Source organism: Onychomys torridus, chromosome 11 (genome assembly GCF_903995425.1).
Source record: "Onychomys torridus chromosome 11, mOncTor1.1, whole genome shotgun sequence".
NCBI lineage: Eukaryota > Metazoa > Chordata > Mammalia > Rodentia > Cricetidae > Onychomys > Onychomys torridus.
The window spans coordinates 63,305,480-63,325,214 of NC_050453.1; the positions used below are offsets into that span (position 1 = coordinate 63,305,480).

The window sequence follows — 19,735 nt, forward strand, 5'->3', positions numbered from 1 at the left end:
CTTAAGGCAAACTGTGAGTGATATAGTAATGTATATGTTCCTAGATAATGAATTCAATATATCTATCATTTAATAAACAATTGCTTTATTTATCGCTCAGTCTAGAATCTATAAAGAATAGTTTAGATACAAATAAGGAACACCCAGATGGTAAATTAAAAACCCTTAGTATGAGCTGCAACAAAAAAGGTGATATTCTAGATGGCCAATAGTCACCAGAGTGCCTTGTGTTAGGACCTACATGCTATGTATCCATGTCCCATGGTCTAAGTCATCTGGCTTCTATTGGCATAAACGTTAGAGAATATTCATTAAGAATATCATGCCAAATATCATGGGACAAAGTCAAAACGAGAATTAACATCATTATAATAAGCCTTGAAAGTGGGGCAAAAATAAACATCAGTTCTTTAATGTGTCTTTGGCTTTTGTTTATCAATATTGTTCTAAATGGTTCTGTGTTTTTTCATGACTAATGTATTTTATGAAACAGATCAATTGTGTTGTCATCTAGACAGAAGGAGTGCAAAAAGCAATTAGCTAGCTGAAACCGCAGCAGTTAGTAAAACAAACAATAATTTCTGAGCAGCCTTTTAGTATAAGTAATCACTAAATTTGAATCATAGAATAATTTGTAATGGTCTTCAATATGTACACTTTTAAAAAAATTATATTTGTGTTTTAATTTTACATATCAGCCATGGGTTCCCTGTCCTCCTCCTTCCCACCCTCACCCCTCTCTTCCCCCAGCCCCTCCCCTCCATTCCCATCTCCTCCAGGGCCAAGACTTCCCTGGGGATTCAGCTCAATCTGGTAGATTCAGTACAGGTAGGTCCAGTCCTCTCCTTCCAGGCTGAGCGAAGTGTACCTGTGTAAGCCCAAGGTTCCAAACAGCCAGCTCATGCACTAAGGACAGGTCTGGGTCCCACTGCCTGGGTGCCTCCCAAACAGTTCAAGCTATTCAATTGTCTCACTTATCCAGAGGGCCTGATCCAGTTGGGGGCTCCACAGTTCTACATGAACAACCTGGATGACAGTGGGAGTAATGAAGGGCAAGGTTCGAGGGAAAGAGAGCTTAGGGGAGCAGGAGATCCCAGTTGGATCAAGAACCGAAAGGGAGAACAAGGAATAACAGTCCATGATAAATGAAGACCATATGAGAACAGGAAGAAGCAAAGTGCTAGAGAGGTCCCCAGAAATCCACAATGATACATCCACTGTAGACTACTGGCAATGGTCGAGAGAAATCCTGATCTGATGTAGTCTGGTGATCAGATGGCCAAACACCCTAACTGTTGTGCTGGAACTTTCATCCAATAACTGATGGAAGTGGATGCAGAGATCCTTGGCCAGGCCCCAGGTGGAGCTCCAGGACTCCAATTGTCGAGAAAGAGGAGGGACTGTATGTACACTTTTATAGAGAATACATCTTAAAGTTCAAATTCATTCAACTTTTAACAATTTACAATATAAATGGTGCTGGCTGTAAAACAGTCCCTCTTATTTCACAGGTGCTAAATATCATTAGCAAACTTCCAAGACAAGGGATAACCCTGGGTACTAACTACAGTCTTCCTCACTACTGGTTCCAGTGATGTGAAACGTTGCTGGAGAAATGGCTTCTGACACACTGTGTATGTGCAGGATGGAGCTGGAGACTGGTCTCTAAGTTCAGGTTTGGTCTGTCATGTTTGCTCTATCCTATTGGATTGCTTTTTCTATGAGATGTTTTTATCTGAACCACGAAAGCAGTGTTACATATAATTACATATGGACACTCCTATACAAAGTAGTAAGGGCAGCATCCCTCATTTGCAAATTCTCTTCTGATTATATATTTTTCCTTCACTTGGCATGTAGTTTTCTAGGTGCAGTGTGTATGCAGAAATTCTGCAAAAGCTCTAGTCTATCAAGTGAACCAATTTTAGAGAGCTGAATTATTAATGTGATCAGGTAAATGGTGCTCTTGAACAGAGGATCTTGAAACCAACTGACTTTGAACTGCCCACAAAAAACAATGATCATCTATGTAAAATCCTTCAATGTTGATGCCAATTACATCATCTCAATGATTATTCTGGTATTTTTCTTTTGGTTCTACATTCCCTGAATTTCATTTCCTACAAACACAAATACATATACACTTAAGAAAAATCACATGACATTATCTACACAAACAGTAAATTTTGCAGCAGTTATTTTTGTATTGCCAGCAAGAAAAAAAAAATGCTCTAGTGTGCCAACTAAACTTGAATCTGCTTCAATTTCTATTAACCTTTGCAGAGATACACAGTATCGTATTACATTTTGACAGAATGTAATAAGACACAAAGAATCCGCATGTGTAATTTGACTTTTACCTTATACCATTAAAGTCTGAAAGGGTCAAATTGCTTATCAGGTAATGGCAAATGAAAATAATGTCAGTTATTTCACCTTCTTTCTGAAAATAAGGAATAGCAGTGACTGTTTTTAAGCTTGCCAAACTTTTGTTAAGATAACACACCGGTAACTTTGCCATGGAATATGCAAAGTCATTTGTTGCATAAAATTCACCTTATGAGCATAAAGATTATAAAACTATGTAGAAAACTTCATTGACATCAATGGTCCTATCTTCCATTCACCTCACAAATATTAGCCAGGTATCTGCTAGAAATTAGGCATTGCTGCAAGGCTTAAGGTATGCACTGGGAGTGCAGGGGGAGTGGATAGCTGATCACATTTCTTTCTGTTGAAACTTGTGTTTTACATAAGGTATTTGGAGTAGAGTGCCCTGGCTGAAGCTGCAATGGCAGGCACACCCTACCTGTGAGTTGCCGTCTCCTGATCTGGGTTGCTTCACAGTTCTTGGAGCAGGGTGTAAACTTAGACCAAGGGGTGAAGGTGCAGTCTTCCCGACAGGGAATGGTGCATTCTTGTACCAGGGGTGGCATGCCACTCATCTGCTTGAGGCATTCTGTCATTTCTGCAGACTGGTTATTGTCAGAGATGCATGAGACAGCTAGGAAAAAGCACACATTCTTTTGTTATCACTTTGATCAAATCAGTGAGGTTCTTTTTCTTTGACAAAATAGTAGAAGTCCCCTGTGCTTGAAAAATATGTGATTGCATATGGTGTTCAACATAGCTAACCTCACTGCTCCCTGGAAATTAAATTTTTATTGTTGCCATCGGAGGTATTTGAGGATTTAATTGGTTTCATTATTAATCCGAAACTTGCATTGACAGGAACCAAAATAACTTCCAGTAATTTATTATACATCCTCCTTAGGAGCATTTGATCCCTGGAGATGGAATAAAAGTAGGAAAGTGTGTCTGTGAAACAGACTGAGATGAGGGTTAAACAGGACAAACCCATGGTTGGAAAGTCATGTGGACATTTGCAAGGCTGGCTTTCTTTTGTTTGGATGGTGAGATGAGAGCTATGGCATTGGGGAAGTTCTGTTTACATCACGGTACTTAAGGAGGAATTCCTGCTAACTCTAAATAAGCTTTTTTCCCTTTTATTAATATTTAAGCATCAGTTAACTTTTTAAATCATTTCTCCAGAATAGTCATAATCTAACCAGATGATTCCCACAACAAATATCCCATCAGTTTCAAGCAACTTCTCAAAATTTCTCCTACAACCTTTTTCTTTAGAAATGTGTCTAGACATATCATTACTGACAACTATGAGGTAGAATATTTGTGAAATTTTCTTTGATGCTTTGGACTAACGTTTAAAATACTTGATTAAGAATACTTGATACTTTGATTCACTTGATTAATTATGAACTCTGTGAGATGTATAGGGTAGATAGCTACTCTTTTTAGATAAACACTTCTCAATCTCAGCACTATTGGAAATTTAGACTGGAAAATTTTTTTGTGGATGCCTGATTGTGCGTGGTAAGCTGTATAGTGGCCTCCCTGGCCTGTCTACCCATTATCTACTATTAACACATTCCACTTCAGGTCATTATCATCTGAAATGTCCCCAGACAGGCTACTTTTGAACAATTGGTTTCCATGGTTCTGTGCTAGTATATACATTAGTGTCAGCATCTCTGGCAACATAGCTAGCTAGGAACATGTTTTTTCTCTAAGTCCTCCACATGATTCTGACCCACCCTCCACCACTACCCACACTTAGGTATTGGACATTGTATCTGTTTGGTGAGTTAATTTGATATTTTTTTTAACCTTTATATGGTGACGATTTCATTTCCTTTGTATAACTGGAGGTATTGTTTAGAACAATGGTTCTCAACTTTCCTGATACTGTGACCCTCTAATATAGTTCCTCATATTGGTGTGAACCCCAGCCATAAAATTATTTTCACGGTTACTTAACAGTAATTTTGCTTTGTTATGAATTATAATGTAAATATCTGCTATGCAGGATATCTGATATGTGACCCCTAGCCAAGAGGACAATTTCGTTATTTAGCAACATCCAATAGTTTCTTATGAGGACTGAATTTGTGTACATTCCCATCTATAGTGTACAAGAATTCCTTGTCCTCTGTCCTTAACTTCCAGCCCTGTAAACTTTTGTTATCTTTTGATTTTGTATGTTATATTTCTTATCAATCTTTATAAATACATTAAAAAAAAAAGTGTAATAAATGTGAAAACCATAATTCCAAATCAGAACTCATGAATGCATAGTTTGTGGTTTTCTAGTTGCTACTCACATTGGGTTTCCATACCAGAAATATGGACCTCAGGGGGTGTGGGTGTTATCAAGCTTCCTGCTTCAACAGTACACATTCTGTCTCTGCCCCACCTTATCACTTCCCCTCTCTGCCTCTCCAGTGCTGGGATTAAAAGTGTAAGCCTCCACCACCTGGCCCCTATCATTATCTAGTGGTTTAGCTCCACCCTCTGATCTCCAGGCAAGCTTTGTCAGAACAGAAACCAAATATCACACAACAGAATGGTATGTGTGTGTGTGTGTGTGTGTGTGTGTGTGTGTGTGTGTATACACATGTATATATGTGTTGCATGCACATTTGCTTGCTTATATTTAAAAGGACATTTAAAGTAGACTAATCATGATAGAATGTATTGAGCCTGTAGTACATTAAGACATCATTTACAATTCACCACTCTATTTCCATGGAAGGTTTTATACATATTTTAAAGGTGATAAGACTAAAGTAAGAACAGTGAATTAACAGACCTAAGTCCTCTGAGTTTGTAGTTGATATCTGTACCTTTGCCATTTGACGACAAGGAGAATTCAATCAGATATTATAGATTATCTTTTTGTTTACCTTCTTCTTCTTATAATGATAGGGGCCAGGATCTGGGCCTTTTTGGTCAGAGGATCTGGAGGGTTAAAAAGTTACTGCTAGCTGTTCCTCTGACTCTCTGATCTCCAAGTTATTACCCTGACATTTGACTACAGGTTTTTATTGATAAGACTAATTAGATTCATGATTCACTGGTCCCCATGCCCTGTTTGTCACCTGGCCACCCTCACTGTCTGAAGGGTAAAGCAGGAGAACACCTTGTTTCAAGTGCCATTGATTCCCATGCTACAGTTATTGACAGTCATCACTAATCAACCAATAGACCATAGATGGTGTGACCTCATGCATAACATTAACAGGACTGTGCTGAGCAGATCAGAAGTGTATCATTCCTATATAAGACAGTGTGGTAATGTAATCCAGTATAGCTATCCAAGGTCTCTAGGGGTCACAGAATGTGTACTGTTGAAGCAGGAAGCTTGATAACACCCACACCCCCTGAGGTCCATATTTCTGGTATGGAAACCCAATGTGAGTAGCAACTAGAAAACCACAAACTATGCATTCATGAGTTCTGATTTGGAATTATGGTTTTCACATTTATTTCACTTTTTTTTTTAATGTCAAGTGTGAAAAGATCATTGGAAATAAAAACATGACAAGTGACAATTTCCTTTACAGAAATGCTCTAATATAAGTAATTGTATTGATAAGAACTTATTGAATGTTCCCTGGATTGCCCTGTAGGATAGGGAAGTGATGAATAAAATACAGGGTAAGCAGGTTACAGTCCTTGAAAATAATCACAGGAAATGAAGTCTGGGGAAATGCAGAGAGAAGACACTAGCATGAATGGAGAGACCCAGAAGCCAGAGGCACTAGCTTCCACACCCTTTCCATTCTACAACCCACAGGCAAAAATAAACAAAAAAATCTTAAACTATATTGCTTGTATGTAACCAATGATATAGCTCTGTGTCTGCCGTTAACAGTATGTGGCCTCCTTACATCAGACAGCTTCTTTTGAAGAGCAAATCAAAAGCAAGAGTCTACAGACAGACTCTACAGACTTGAGTGCCAAACAGAACTAAGGGTGACCACACACTCTTTATAATGGACTCAGAAGTTTATGTACTGCTCTTCAGACTCAACTTATTCAAGAAAATGGGATGGTTATTACCATTATTAAATGGTAAACCTCTACAAATAAATTGGCTGTGGTAAATTGCTTAACACAAAGCCAATCACATGTTACATTACTTACATGAGCCCAGGATTAGAACACTGTAGTATCACTCAAATAACTACTTCAACAGAATTAAGAGGCAGGGAAGAGTTTACTCTCTCCAGTTCTTGGCTTAAGAAGGACCTGCCAAATCTCATTGACTCCGTTGAGTCTTAAGTGTTATTGGAGCCTTTGAATACAACCTAGAGTTCAGTAACCTCATCTAAAGGCAGCAGAGCCTATGGAGGATACCATGTCTTAAGAGTTAAGCTGTGTGATCTACTTAGTATCTATAGGAATGAGGCTTGTATGCTATAGCAAAAGATCACAATCCCAAGGAAAGGTAGAAACTTAAATCCAAGGCCTGATGGGAATTCTTCCTGGAAAAGCTAAGATTCAAGATCTTCAAGAACACTGAAGAAGGGACTGATATGAAGATGGAGAAAGTGAAGAAATGCATATAAAATCTTATACATACAGGGTAGTCATGTCCACTATAAAAGCTCCTAGGCTCTTCTCTGCTAATGCTAAATTAAGGAGGATTTAAATTTTAGTAAGACTTTAACTCATATGGCAAAGGTTTTCCAATCATGATATCAATTCAGGCTTTATTATTGATGGAAAGAGAAGTGAATTTAAGATGCAAAAAATAGTAATGTCTGAGGACCAGAAGTAAATCCACTAAAAGTAATTTTCCTCCTATGCAGGGTGGTTGAGATACTATATCTTGCTTATAAACTTAGATCGTGCATACCTACCTATAACTTCTGACCCACAGGATTTAACTCAATCTATGCAGTTGCTCACACACTGGGGTGAACACGCACACATACACACATACACACACACACACACACACACACAGAGAGAGAGAGAGAGAGAGAGAGAGAGAGAGAGAGAGAGAGAGAGAGAGAAACAGAGAGAGAGAGAGAGACAGAAACACACACAGAGAGAGAGAGGCACAGAGATATCAGAAAGCTAACAAAGGCATCATGTATGCACAGGAGTATCCAGATATGTATACATATATGTACACATATGCATAATGATAGATACATCTGATTTCTTCTACTAGGCCATGGAAATGACAGCTACAGGGAAGAACACAGATAATAGGAGAATATTGTCCTTTCCATAATGGTAATAATCCAGGGAAAGCTTGGGTTGAGGGTTCAAGCATGGACTTAGGTGTTGAATGAATATTTATATAATGGGACACACAAGAACATTATGCCATGGCTGATGGTTTATCTCTGGGACAGCCACTTGGACTTCATCTTAGTTGAATTCTAAGACCTGGATTCTTCAGATCATGACAAATTACTTGCAGGCCACAATCCAGGAGAAAGTGTCGCTTTTGGTGCTTTCAAGCTTCCCAAGCACTTTACAGTACTGGCAGGAAATGATTTCCACTGGGGTAAAGAGATGGGGTCTCTTCCAACTTTCCTGCCATGTATTTCCAACTGGAGTGATCTCTAAGGGGAGTGGCAATTCAATTCCTCACTACATTTCATTTATTATACTTGTAAGATTGCTGGCCTCACTGGAGATGGTCACACTCCTAGGTAAAGTATTGAAAACAGCTTCAGAAGGATCTCATTATTAGGCATTACTTTAAAATCAGCTTTCTTAAGCTCTGGGCAGCTGGCTCTGAGTAGCTGCAGGGACTATGAGATTTCTTTGACAGAAATAAAGAATAAATAAAATAAATAATTAAAATTAAGTAAATAAAAAATCAGGTATCTGAGACTGGCTGTGGCGGGGGCCTGAAATTCTCCCCAAACCTTGATATCTATATCTGCCTAGTCTAGTGTCTATTCAAGCAAGTAATGCATAGGAAATCAGAGGGGACATGAGTGTTATTAATTACTAGAAGAGGTCATAGAGCATAAAACGTGTGTGAGTTCAGGAACAGAAACAAGAAAGAACTGACAAGAATTCTCTGAGTATTTGAGTCTTTAAAATGGAGGATGAACTGATAACTGAAATCACAGATTTTTTTGGCTGTTACTAAGTGGCTGGTCATTCTGCCCCCTTTCACCTCTAAACTTTGATATCCAGGCACACTGTGATAAGTTTCTCCTCTTTTCAATTATGCTGTGATGAGGACAAGGGTTAGTGGTCTTATGACAAAAAATGTTAATGTTCTGCCTGGAGACAAAATAAGGATGGAGCCTGATCCTTCAGATCTGTGCCAGCTTATCATCCTTACCAAGGACATCCAAATTACTCTTGTAAAGTTGCTTCTGACCAGAGTTCAGCCCTAATCATGGAAAGAAAATGCTAGAATGAATTTCTTTCCAGAGGTTCCCAGGACTGAGGCTACAAGCATTGCTGCCCTACAAAAGAGGGTGGCCTTGGATGAGGTTTAGAACTTATTGCACACACATCCAGGAGCTGGGCAATGGGTAGCAATAGTTCAGCAATCAAACTTTCTTGACACATTTTCTGACTATGTGGTCCGATTGCACAGATGTAAGAAGCATGAAAATAAAGATCCACAATGCCCAGGCTATCCAAGAGCACAGCAGGAGAGCCTCAGGCATTGAGTAGTCAGAAGGGTCCAGAAAGGAACTATGTATGAATGATAAATAGGATGTGTTTAGGGGGCTAGAACACATGGTGCCTACAAGTGTCAAGGGAGCTGGCTTTCTATTCTCATTGCTGCTTTCTGTAGACCCCTCACCAACAACGTTGGCACTACACATTCAGTACTATGTATGAGGTAGCAAGGCCAAGTTGTTGTTACTTTGAGGAAAGAATTTAGAACAGAAGAATTGTTTGTAATCTCAAAGTGCTAAAAGCTATAACTTAAAATTTAAAAATATATACAAAACCAGGTCTACCCTCCTACCTTAACACATAGTTGACCATAATGACTGGGCAGCTAAAGTCCCTGGTCCTTCAGTAAAAGGAAAGTTGCTGTGATGTTTTTGATGCTGTTTTTGGCTAGGGTGTGTTAGTTGATTGTTACTGATATAATAAATGGCCAATTAAGTGAGTGAGTGAAGAGAAACTCATTCTATTATACTTCTCACAATTAAAACTCTAAAATTTGCCTTCGGACAAAATGACAGAAGGACAGGTCCATCTAGAAGGCTCTGCTAGAGAGTTCATGGACTTGTCTTTCTCAGTTTCCAGAGGCTACCTCCATTCCTAGCTCACAGTCCCTTACTCTGACTTCACTTCCAAAAATATCTTCACTTCTCTTCCCATCTGCCCCTGGGGCTCCATTGCAATATCACTGTAGCTAGTCTTTCTCTGTTCCTCCAGCTCTGAAATAAGGACATGGAGACTTCTTAATTATGAAAGCTCGGCCTATAGCTTAGGCTTATTTCTAATTGGTCCTTATAACTTAAATTAACCCATTTAAATTAATCTATGTGCTGTCACATGACTCATGGCTGTTACTTCTTCTCTTGCATATCCTGCCTGTTCCACTTTTCCTGGAATCTCCATTTTTCTTCTTCCCAGAGTCCTCTCTGTCCCTGAAAGTCCTGCCTATACCTTCTACTTACCTATTGGCCATTCAGCTTTTTTTTACACCAATCACAGCAATATATTTTGACACAGTGTACAAATATCCCACAACATGTCACCTCCCACAACCCTCTCCTAAGAACTATTGTGATAAAAAGCTGTCCGGAGAAACCCACAGGATCTCAGATTAGTAGTTTTAACCATCCAGGTCTATAAAATATCTTTTACCACAGAGGTTAGCATATTCTCAGGATTATGATTTAGATATTGTGAGGCCCAATATTCAGTCTACCATACTGAGTATTACTTTATTCATAAGAATGAGAATAAAGTCAACATCACCTACTTCCAATAGTTGAATAAAAACTAGACTTGGCACTCAGGTTTAACGTGACTTTCCATATTTCCTGCTCTTACAATACTTGTTTTTGTATAGTAATTCAGATTGTTTTATTCTACCTAGCCTGCCCCTAGAGCTATATCCATATATGCAGCTGGAATCTCCTTCAGGGAGACAAACTGACTTACTTCTTACTATAGATGAAACCTAATCAAGCATGTACATCTGCATCAAACAAAAGCACATTCCAATGACAAATGCAATTATTTGAATTATGGAAAATGCAAATCCACTTTCCCTTATTCAAGTCTCATGGCTCAATTGCAGGTTTTTAAATGAGAGAAAATCTCTTCAGAAGAGTATTAGTATTGAGAATATAGCAAGAGTAGCTGGGAGAAATGGAAAGCCCTATATCCTTGCCAATAAGGCTTTCTGTGCTAGGAAAAGTGTTGTTTAACATTTCGCTGGAGACATACTCTTAACTATGCACCTCCAGTAATGACAGAAGCCTTGGACCAATCTCTCTCTCTCATGCCCAAGATCCATCCTCTGGCCAGAGTAAGGAGGTACATCAATATGGCTGCAAACATCTTTTGGGTAAAGGCCTTCCTTGCTCATCTCTGTCTGAATACTTAGGCTAAGAGGAAGGCTAAAGATTCTTCTCAACCTTCCTAATATTGCAACCCTTTAATACAGTTTGCATCTTGTGAACCCAACCATAAACTTATTTTTGTTGCTACTTCATTACTATAATTTTGCTACTGTTGTGAATCATAATGTAAATATCTGCTATGTGACCCCCCAAAGGAGTCATGACTTACAGGTTGAGATCTGCTGTTTGAGAGTCTAGAAACTAGACCTTTCCTCAGAGCTGTGGCAAGACAGAAGAAATAGGAAGAGTGTCCATCTGGCACCATTTCTATAGCTCAGATGACATTCTGGCCTTTTGTATTAGCTGGTTTTGTGTGTCATCTTGACACAAGCTAGAGTCATCAGAGAGGAAGGAGCCTCAGTTGAGGAAATGCCTCCTTGAGATCCAGCTGTAAGGCATTTTCTTAATTAGTGACCAATGGGAGAGGGCCCAGCCTGTGGGTGATGCCATCCCTGGGCTGGTTGTCCTGGGTTCTATAATAAAGCCATCTGAACAAGCCAGGGGGAAGCAAGCCAGTAAGCAGTACTCCTCTATGGCCTTTGCATCAGATCCTGCCTCCAGGATCCTTCCCATGTGAGTTCCTGTCCTAACTTCCTCCATTGATGAACAGGAATGTGGAAGTATAAGCCAAATAAACCCTTTCCTCCCAAACCTGCATTTCGGTCATGGTGTATTTTCACAGCAACAGAACACTGACTAAGACACCTTCCCAAGCCAGCTTTCTATTCACAACAATGCCCAGCCAATCTGCTTTGTATAGAAATCATTTGAGCATGTGTGGTGGTGGTGGTGGTGGTGGTGGTGGTGGTGGTGGTGGTGGTGGTGGTGGCGATGGTGGTGATGGTGGTGTAACTGACCCCTCTCTAATTTAGTCCATTCACAAGATATCCAACAATTCCTTTGCTGTGAGTCAGCGTCAGCAGCAAAGACGTTTTTACTTGCTACTTTTCCAAATCAATCAATGTGGAAGTTAAAGCCAGTTCCTGGCATACCCTGTATGCTTTTCCCTCTTTTAGTTAATCGTTCTCTGTGCAGAGCCTGGTGGGGAGCACAGTATCTGGAGGCTTCATTCTGCAAAACCAGTGTTTGAGGAAAGCATAGGCTTGTGATTACATGCTGACTGACATATATGCAACTTTTGAGTGGGAGCAGCATGAATTGTGGAAATTGAATTAAACAATAAACCTGTAATTGCTTGTTAGGGTGTTTTAATTGACTCCTAAGTACCATATGTGGAGCTGCGTGGCTGCAGGAGCCCAATTATAAGCTTGCTTATGGAAAGATACAATTCATTTTGCATGTTGGAAATATATTCCCCAATTATTGTTGCCCTCTCAGAATAGAAGAATTTTCAAATAAATAAAGAATTCCAGTTAAGTTTCTAATACACACTTAGTCCCTAGGTAACCTAGAAGCATTTTATTTAGGTTCTAATACAAGATCAGAACATATGCAGTTTTTTTTAAAGCTCTTTTGCATTATTCCCAAGCATTTGTTGAGCCCTGGAGCCCTCTATGTTCCCTGCTAACTAAAGAAATGTGCACAGCCAGGGTTCTTGGCTTCAAGCTATTTGAACCCTCACTATGAACTCCTGATGAAAATAAACACTCCAAGAGAAAGAGTAAAATAAAATGACAAACAATTTGTAAATACAATATAAAGAAGCATGAATACATGTGTGGTTCCCAGAGGAGAAGGGGAATGGGGTGGAATATACTACCCGCTCATCTGATGTGGACCATTCCAGAGGGGATGTTGGAATTTGGGTCAAGTTATCCAGTCACAGTGGGATAAAGGACACCAGGACCAGCTCTGGGCTTTGAGCATGTGGGGAAAAGTGGGGTCACAGATGATGCAAGGTAACCTTGGTCAATGCAGAAAATCAGGAGCTTCCGTTTGGGGAAAGCTCTAGGGTAGGAATGAATAACCAGAGAATCATAAGACCAAGGAGAGGAGCAACAAATTAGGATAAAATGTAACCTGAGGGCCAGAAGAGTTGGCTTGGTGGTTACGGGCATTTGTTGTTCTGCCAGAGAACCTGAGTTCAGTTCCTAGCACCCTACATAGGGGTCTCACAACCACCTGTAACTCCAGTTTAAGATCAGATGCCATCTTCCAGTCACTTCAGACACTACATGCACATGGGACACAGATATGCATGTGGGCAAAATATTCATAAACAAAATACAAAGAAAATCTAAAGAAAAACATTATGATTGCAAAATGTTTTTTCAACAGTTGCTCAAAGATGGTGTTTGCAAGAAGTGACTTTGAACCACACCAATCTCCCTCAGCTGCAAAGAAACCATCAAAATAAACATGTAAGTTCAAACTGTAGTTTACAGGCAAGAATGCCAGACAAGTATCTTTTTGGTGTACACATAGTGTACCTATGTGTATGCATGTTCATGTGTGAGTGCAAATGTGTGCGGAAGTCTGGAGTTAATGTCAATGACAGGCACTGCACTGTCCTCAATGATTCTCCACTTTATATGTTGAGGCAGGGTCTCTCCCTGGGAATAAAGCAAAAGTTAGCATTTCTGCTGGACTGGCTAGCCAGCTAGCTCTGGGAATCCTCCTATCTTTACCTTCACAGTCTTGTGATTACTGACAGGTCACAAAGCCCATCTGGCTTTTAACATGGGTTCCAGGGATTTGAACTCAACTCCTTACACTTGCACACCAAGGACTTTATCCACCAAATTGTTTTCCCTGCCCCAAGACAAATATCTTAAACTTCTGTTTGACTAGACCAAATGAATATTCATGCTGGATGGAAGGAGAGTATGCTGTGGAAATTCCACTTTGAAAGATCTTCCTCAGCCATGCCTTCCATTTAGGCCACCTCTGTGAATCCTTCCAGGAGAGGAATGTTAAAGCCTGCATTTGCGAAGATTATTACAAATGTATGTAAATTACACTCAGTAAAAATATTTGCCAGCAATCATTCTAAATTAAGACACATCAGTGACTAGGACCAATCAATTTTTAGTTTTGAATAGGTTGGTGACACTGTCCTCAGCTTTATGGCAGTTCAGATAAATTCCATTGATCTCAGCTGACTTTCTCCATTAAACTTACTTCAGCAGGAAATGACTGCTAATGAGTTTGGGGTTGCTTTGAGGGGACAAGGTAAATGAAAGTATTGTAGGATTCAATCTTAGTAGCGGTGGCACAACTCTGTGGATATACTAAAGCTCTATCAAATAATATATTTTAAAAGTACATTCAAGGAGGCTATTAAAAATTGGGAATCTTAAATAAATAAATGTCACTTTAGAAAAACAATCCAGATACCATTCCACAAAATCACTCAATTCCATCTTAGATTTCTAGGGATCATAGGAACCACATGAATTTAGAGGGTGGTAAAGAAATTATATGCCCAAATGTTATGCTCAAAAAATGTTTATATACAATTCATAAATGACTAGGCTGGAGAGATTTCTCAGCACTTAGGAACAGATACTGCTTTTGCAGAGGTTTGCAGCACCCACCTTGAGCCCACAGTTTCCTTATCTAAAGCTCTGTAGGATCCTACACCCTCTTCTGGACTCCTTGGGTACCTACCTCGACAAGTACATATACCCACACAGAGATGCTCATGTACATACATAATTTAAAAACTTTAAAAATAATGTACCATAAAATTGATACTTTATTATTATTATTTTAGGGCTTATTATTTTTTATTTGGTGGGATTTTACAGTTTTTTCCATTCTGTTTTTGTTGTTTTGTTTGTGTTTAGTTCAGAGTGTGACTTGCTCTGTTTTAGCCTAGTCTTTTCTCAAACTAACATTCATTTTGGGTCTGCCTTCTAATGCTGGGGAAACACAAGTCCCATTATGCCTGGAATAATGTAGTTTGTTTACAGAATTATGTCCTGTAAATTTTAATTTTTAAAGTTTTCCCTCCATTTAGTTATTTTAAAAAATGCATCTATCAGATTCTGGTATGTTATTAGTCAAGCTGGAACTCTGGTAGGAGGCAGTCAGCTGACTATCCCATGTAAACAGAATTTCTGTCCTAAGAGATTTCTCTAAGGCTCATAATCTAAATAGATTTCCTTACTTCCAGGGGTAAGGAAAATCAGCAAATACACAAATAGTTATGAGTCAACTGAGTGTGGACATATTCATAATATCCAAGCACAGGGTATTTATTTGCTGTTTAAATTTCTTATTATGTTGTTAAAAAATCTAACTTCTCTCATAAATGTGAGTTATTCTTTCTTAGCGTCTTTCTAAATCATAGCCTCATTAGAGAAGTAAACTAATGATGAGGTACTTTCTAGTGTTTCCAAGTCATTTTTCTCATCACAATTAAAAGACATCTGATTCCTTCAGAAATGCATCTTACGTTTAAATTCTGTGCCTTATTGTGAATGGAATCCTCAGTTGAAATCATATGAACATTTTTGACATTTCTTTTTTTTTAATATGTGAAAAAACTCAGGCACTCTCCATTCTGCAGACTGTTACTTCTTACTATTTAGAGTGCTAGACGCTTTATGTTTCTCAAGCCCCTATTTTATGTACATGTACGAGGAGGAAAATGCATACTTGATGGCTATGAGAGAATAAATATGCTAATTCACTCAGTGCATGTGGAAGGTGATTTATCCCACTTTTAAAGGAATGTGGCAGTATTTACGTAAGTTTTCACCTGTATCTCTGCAAACAGCTGTTATGCAAGCAACTTCCAAGTCTGGAGAAATTTTTACAAAAGGGGGCAGGAGCTGGATAGGTTTTAATAGTTGCTTTGGGGTTGACAGACGATATGCTTTGTCATCTGCTATAGTTCATAAAAATGTCTCAGGGAGGAGTGGTGCTACGGCATTGCAGCAAATAACGACAGATAATTTAAAATGTTCTTAGAGAACGAAAGGTACAGCTCTTAAAAAGCTTGCCTGTAACTGAAACTCTAACTGTATATGCCATCATATAAGCTCTCTGCAGAACACATGCTGTATCATTTATCAGAAAGCTAAACTGTGGATCATATAATTATTCTAGTAGCAGCGACTAGGCACCAAATGAGATGCGAAACATGAATTGAGGAATAATTTGGTGTTCTATATTAAAAAAACAAAACAAAAGCAAAGACCCCAGATATTAATTACCAAATTGCTACAGAGAACAAAAAACTGCTAGAATATCCACATATATTTTTACCACACATCAGAGAATGCTACATCTTTGGGGGGGATTCTGGCTACTCAGAAAGTCTTCTAAGGAAGCTCACTTTCCTGCTTTAATATTTTTCTGTTTTTCACTGAGATGTATGATGTGTATGCTGATGTGTACTTAATACACACTTTAGTAAAGGTCTGCAGTGTGGAAGGATCAGGTCAGAATAACTGGCACATAGACTGCTGAAGACATTTGTCACTCCTTTGTATTGAAAACAAAACCATCTTAGCTATTTTGAAATATTCAATTAATTGCTGTCAACCATAGTTACCCACTGTGCATTAGCAGACTATTCTGTTATTGGGTAACAATGTGCCTTTTTCTACAGACATTCCTCTTGTGGCTCACTGTGAGTACTCATGCTTTACATCCGATCATTATCCCCATCATTAAAATAGATTGTCTATTAGTACAAAGCCAACACCATGTCAAGAAGGTATTTGTTTTCATTTTGTTTGTTTTCCACCTGCTTAGACCCTGCCAAGATGCTGCTGGAAGTGGGTTTATTCATCTTCATATCCTCTTCGGTCCCTCTGGAAACTGTGTATTTGCTACAATGTTTATGAAAAACACATTCATTACACTTCAATTTTGTTCTAGAATCTCAAACTTAATAAAATCCTATAACACAGGTCTGAGTAATGGTAGATTCAGAGGATCACATCGTGCTGTAGTTCTTATGTAGTGCATATCTGCACTGGTAAGTCAGCTTAGTGCCTCACACAATGCGTCTCAGTGAAGAACACTCTTTCTGTAATATATAGATGTACTCCTGAGAAAAAAACAAGAAACAATGTGACAATGAATCTATTTTAATGCAAAAAGGAATCCTGCTGGTGACAGGCTTTCCATCTAGGATAATGGTATTTAACCTTGGACTTATTTTTCATTGTAAACAACTGATGTTCTGGTTATGTGTAATTGGATTTGCTTAAAGTGATAGACATTTCAAAATCAAAAATAACTGATCTCTGATTTCTTGTGTGCAACTCTTACCCGCTAAAGTGAGCTAACAATAAAACATACTTTCAAATGCCTTACCAATTGTAAGAAGTTAAAGTAGGAAACTAACCATTTTTTTTTAGCCATTGAACACTGAATGTAACTAACCCTAATGCAAGAATATGTAATTCATACATCTTGCTACTTTGAGGTAATACCAGCCACTTTCATGATTTAAATTGTCTAATGATTTAAAAGTTAACTAACTTGTAACCAGATTTTCTGAAATAATACATGGATTTACCCTTGACTGGAACTTGCTTTAAGCCATAGTTTCATGGTAGGAAATATATGATAGTAACTTCAACCACATCACTGACTCTCTAAAAGCAGTATAGAATACAGCAGAGGCTGGGATGAAATGAAATACCGAGAATACCTCCTGGCAGTTACTTTCCACCCTCATCCCCTCCCACCTCCCCACACCCCAACTCCACACAAACCCTGCTGCCAGTAAGATGGACATTATTATATTGATTTCCCTTGTCTACTGTAAGACTGAATTCAGGCTCTGTGGACTAGAAGTGGCCAAGGCATACTTGAGAGAACTTGACCTAAGTCACATGAATTCTGACACCCTTCAAGAACCCCGATTCTCAAGAACCCTGACAATCAGGGTCCCCTATTCAGGCACTAATCTAATTCTTTGGCTAATCCAAACAGTACAAGAGAAGGACTTGATCATGTTGAGCTAGATAGATTGCCATACTCTTAAGCTAGCAAGGCAGGGAAACTCATTAAATTTAATCTTTTCACTCACCTCTAAAGAGAAGAAAAAACCCAAGAGTTACTAGATCAAAACAGAATAGAACAAATAAAAATATTGAAAAAGGGAAAAAAAATAAAAAACACTGAACATGATACCAAATAAGTAAAAATGTAGTAAATTAAAAAAATAATTATGCAAGTTGAGTAGATATAAAAGTACTTCCTGTGTAAGCATGAGACCCTGAATTTAAATCTTCAGCAGTTGTGTAAACAACTGGCTGTGGTTGTGTGCATGTGTAACTCCAACACTATGGGAGTAGAGACAGGAGGCTTACCAGGGTTTGCTGGCTGCCAGTCTAGCTCCAGGTTCAAGGAGAGACCGTTTCTAGAGAACAAACTGGGAAGGGATAGAGGAGGACATCTGACATCCTTGTGCAGGCACATGTACTAACCCTTACACATATGCACTTAGATCATACACATACACAATAACTTTAGTTGAGAAATTTCAAGAATATGAATTTCTATTGCTGTTGGTGGTAGTGGTGATGATGGTGGTGGTGGTGGTGGTAGAGTGTGTGTGTGTGTGTGTGTGTGTGTGTGTGTGTGTGTGTGTATGTGTGCCATGGTGCATCATCTGGTGGCAAGCACTGTGACTCTCTGAACTATCTCACCAGCCCAAGAACACGTACTTCTGAACTAAGTGCCATATCAGTACAAATATATCCCATGAAGGCATATCTTCATATCTTATATAAAAATGTTTTGAAGATCTCACAGTGGCTGAATTGGTGCTTCAACTGAAATCTAGGAGGAAAGTATCTATAAAGTTAAAAAAAAATTATGTCCAACTCAGAATTTCCACCTCACCAAATAAGTAAATTATAGATAGAATGACTGAAGGACAAAGCCCGTTAGCAGAAGGGAGCAGCATGAGAGAGGGAGCAGGGGGTACAATAAAAGGAGCAGAGCGAGCAGAAGTTGTGGAACGGAGATGCCAAGGTAGCAAAAACAAATAGGAGACTACAGATCCAGACTGGAAGGTCAGGTAGTCCATGGCAGCTGCTCAAAAATAAGAAATGGGTGGATCTGATCATCCTGGGAAAACATGTACTCAACCAAAGGGGTGTGTGCATGCATGTTTTTAAGTGATGGAAAGTTAAAACAAAGAACAAAGTTTAAAAACATGCAGGAAAAAATTTCTATAATTTTAAAATTTCATGGAATGTTATCATTTGCTTATAATTGGTAATATCGCCAACATTTTATATTATCATACTAATTAGACACTGAGTATGCTGACCTATGGAAATCATGTCATACTTATTGGGAAGGTGAAAACTGTACACTCAGAGTGAGTACAAGGAAAGACAGGAGAATGGAACCCTGATTATTCATACTGGAGGAGCACCAGACAAAGCTGCAGTCTGAAAGTAGAAGAAGCCAGAAAAGAAACATTCTGAAAATAGTCTCAAAAATATAATGAGGTTTACAGCTTGGGTAGGAAATGTCCTCTCTAAAGGTTCTGGTGCTGAAGGTCTGGTGCCCAGTTGGTGGTAACTGGATCCTGATGGCCTATCTAATAATGAACCCACAGGTACAGGGGCTGTCAGAAGTGAGACCTGCTTGGAGGAAGTAGGTCAGGGAGATGTCCTTTACAGGGTACATTTTGTCTTTCTTGTTGTGCTCTGTTTACTAGTTGCTGTCATGTGAACAGCTTCCCTCTACTACACCCTTCAGCGACACTGCCTCAACACAGACTTTATAGTAAGGAAATATATTATAAACATAAAAGCTCCAAAATGGTGAGACACAATAAGTCTTCCCTCCTGTAAAAGTATTTTGTTATAGCAACTACACAGTAACTAAGACAATTAGTTAACATAATTGAA

The 19,735-nt window shown here is 38.8% G+C and overlaps 1 protein-coding gene across 2 annotated transcripts in view; it reads right to left on the bottom strand.

The window, feature by feature from the left end:
* Window positions 1-19,735, bottom strand: part of Thsd7b (thrombospondin type 1 domain containing 7B) — an 837,148-nt gene that overhangs the window by 247,599 nt on the left and 569,814 nt on the right. For both annotated transcript variants that reach the window (XM_036202865.1, XM_036202864.1), the window contains exon 13: window positions 2,810-3,004. In XM_036202865.1, coding sequence (XP_036058758.1) covers window positions 2,810-3,004 — 195 coding nt within the window. The remainder of the gene's footprint in view (window positions 1-2,809; window positions 3,005-19,735) is intronic.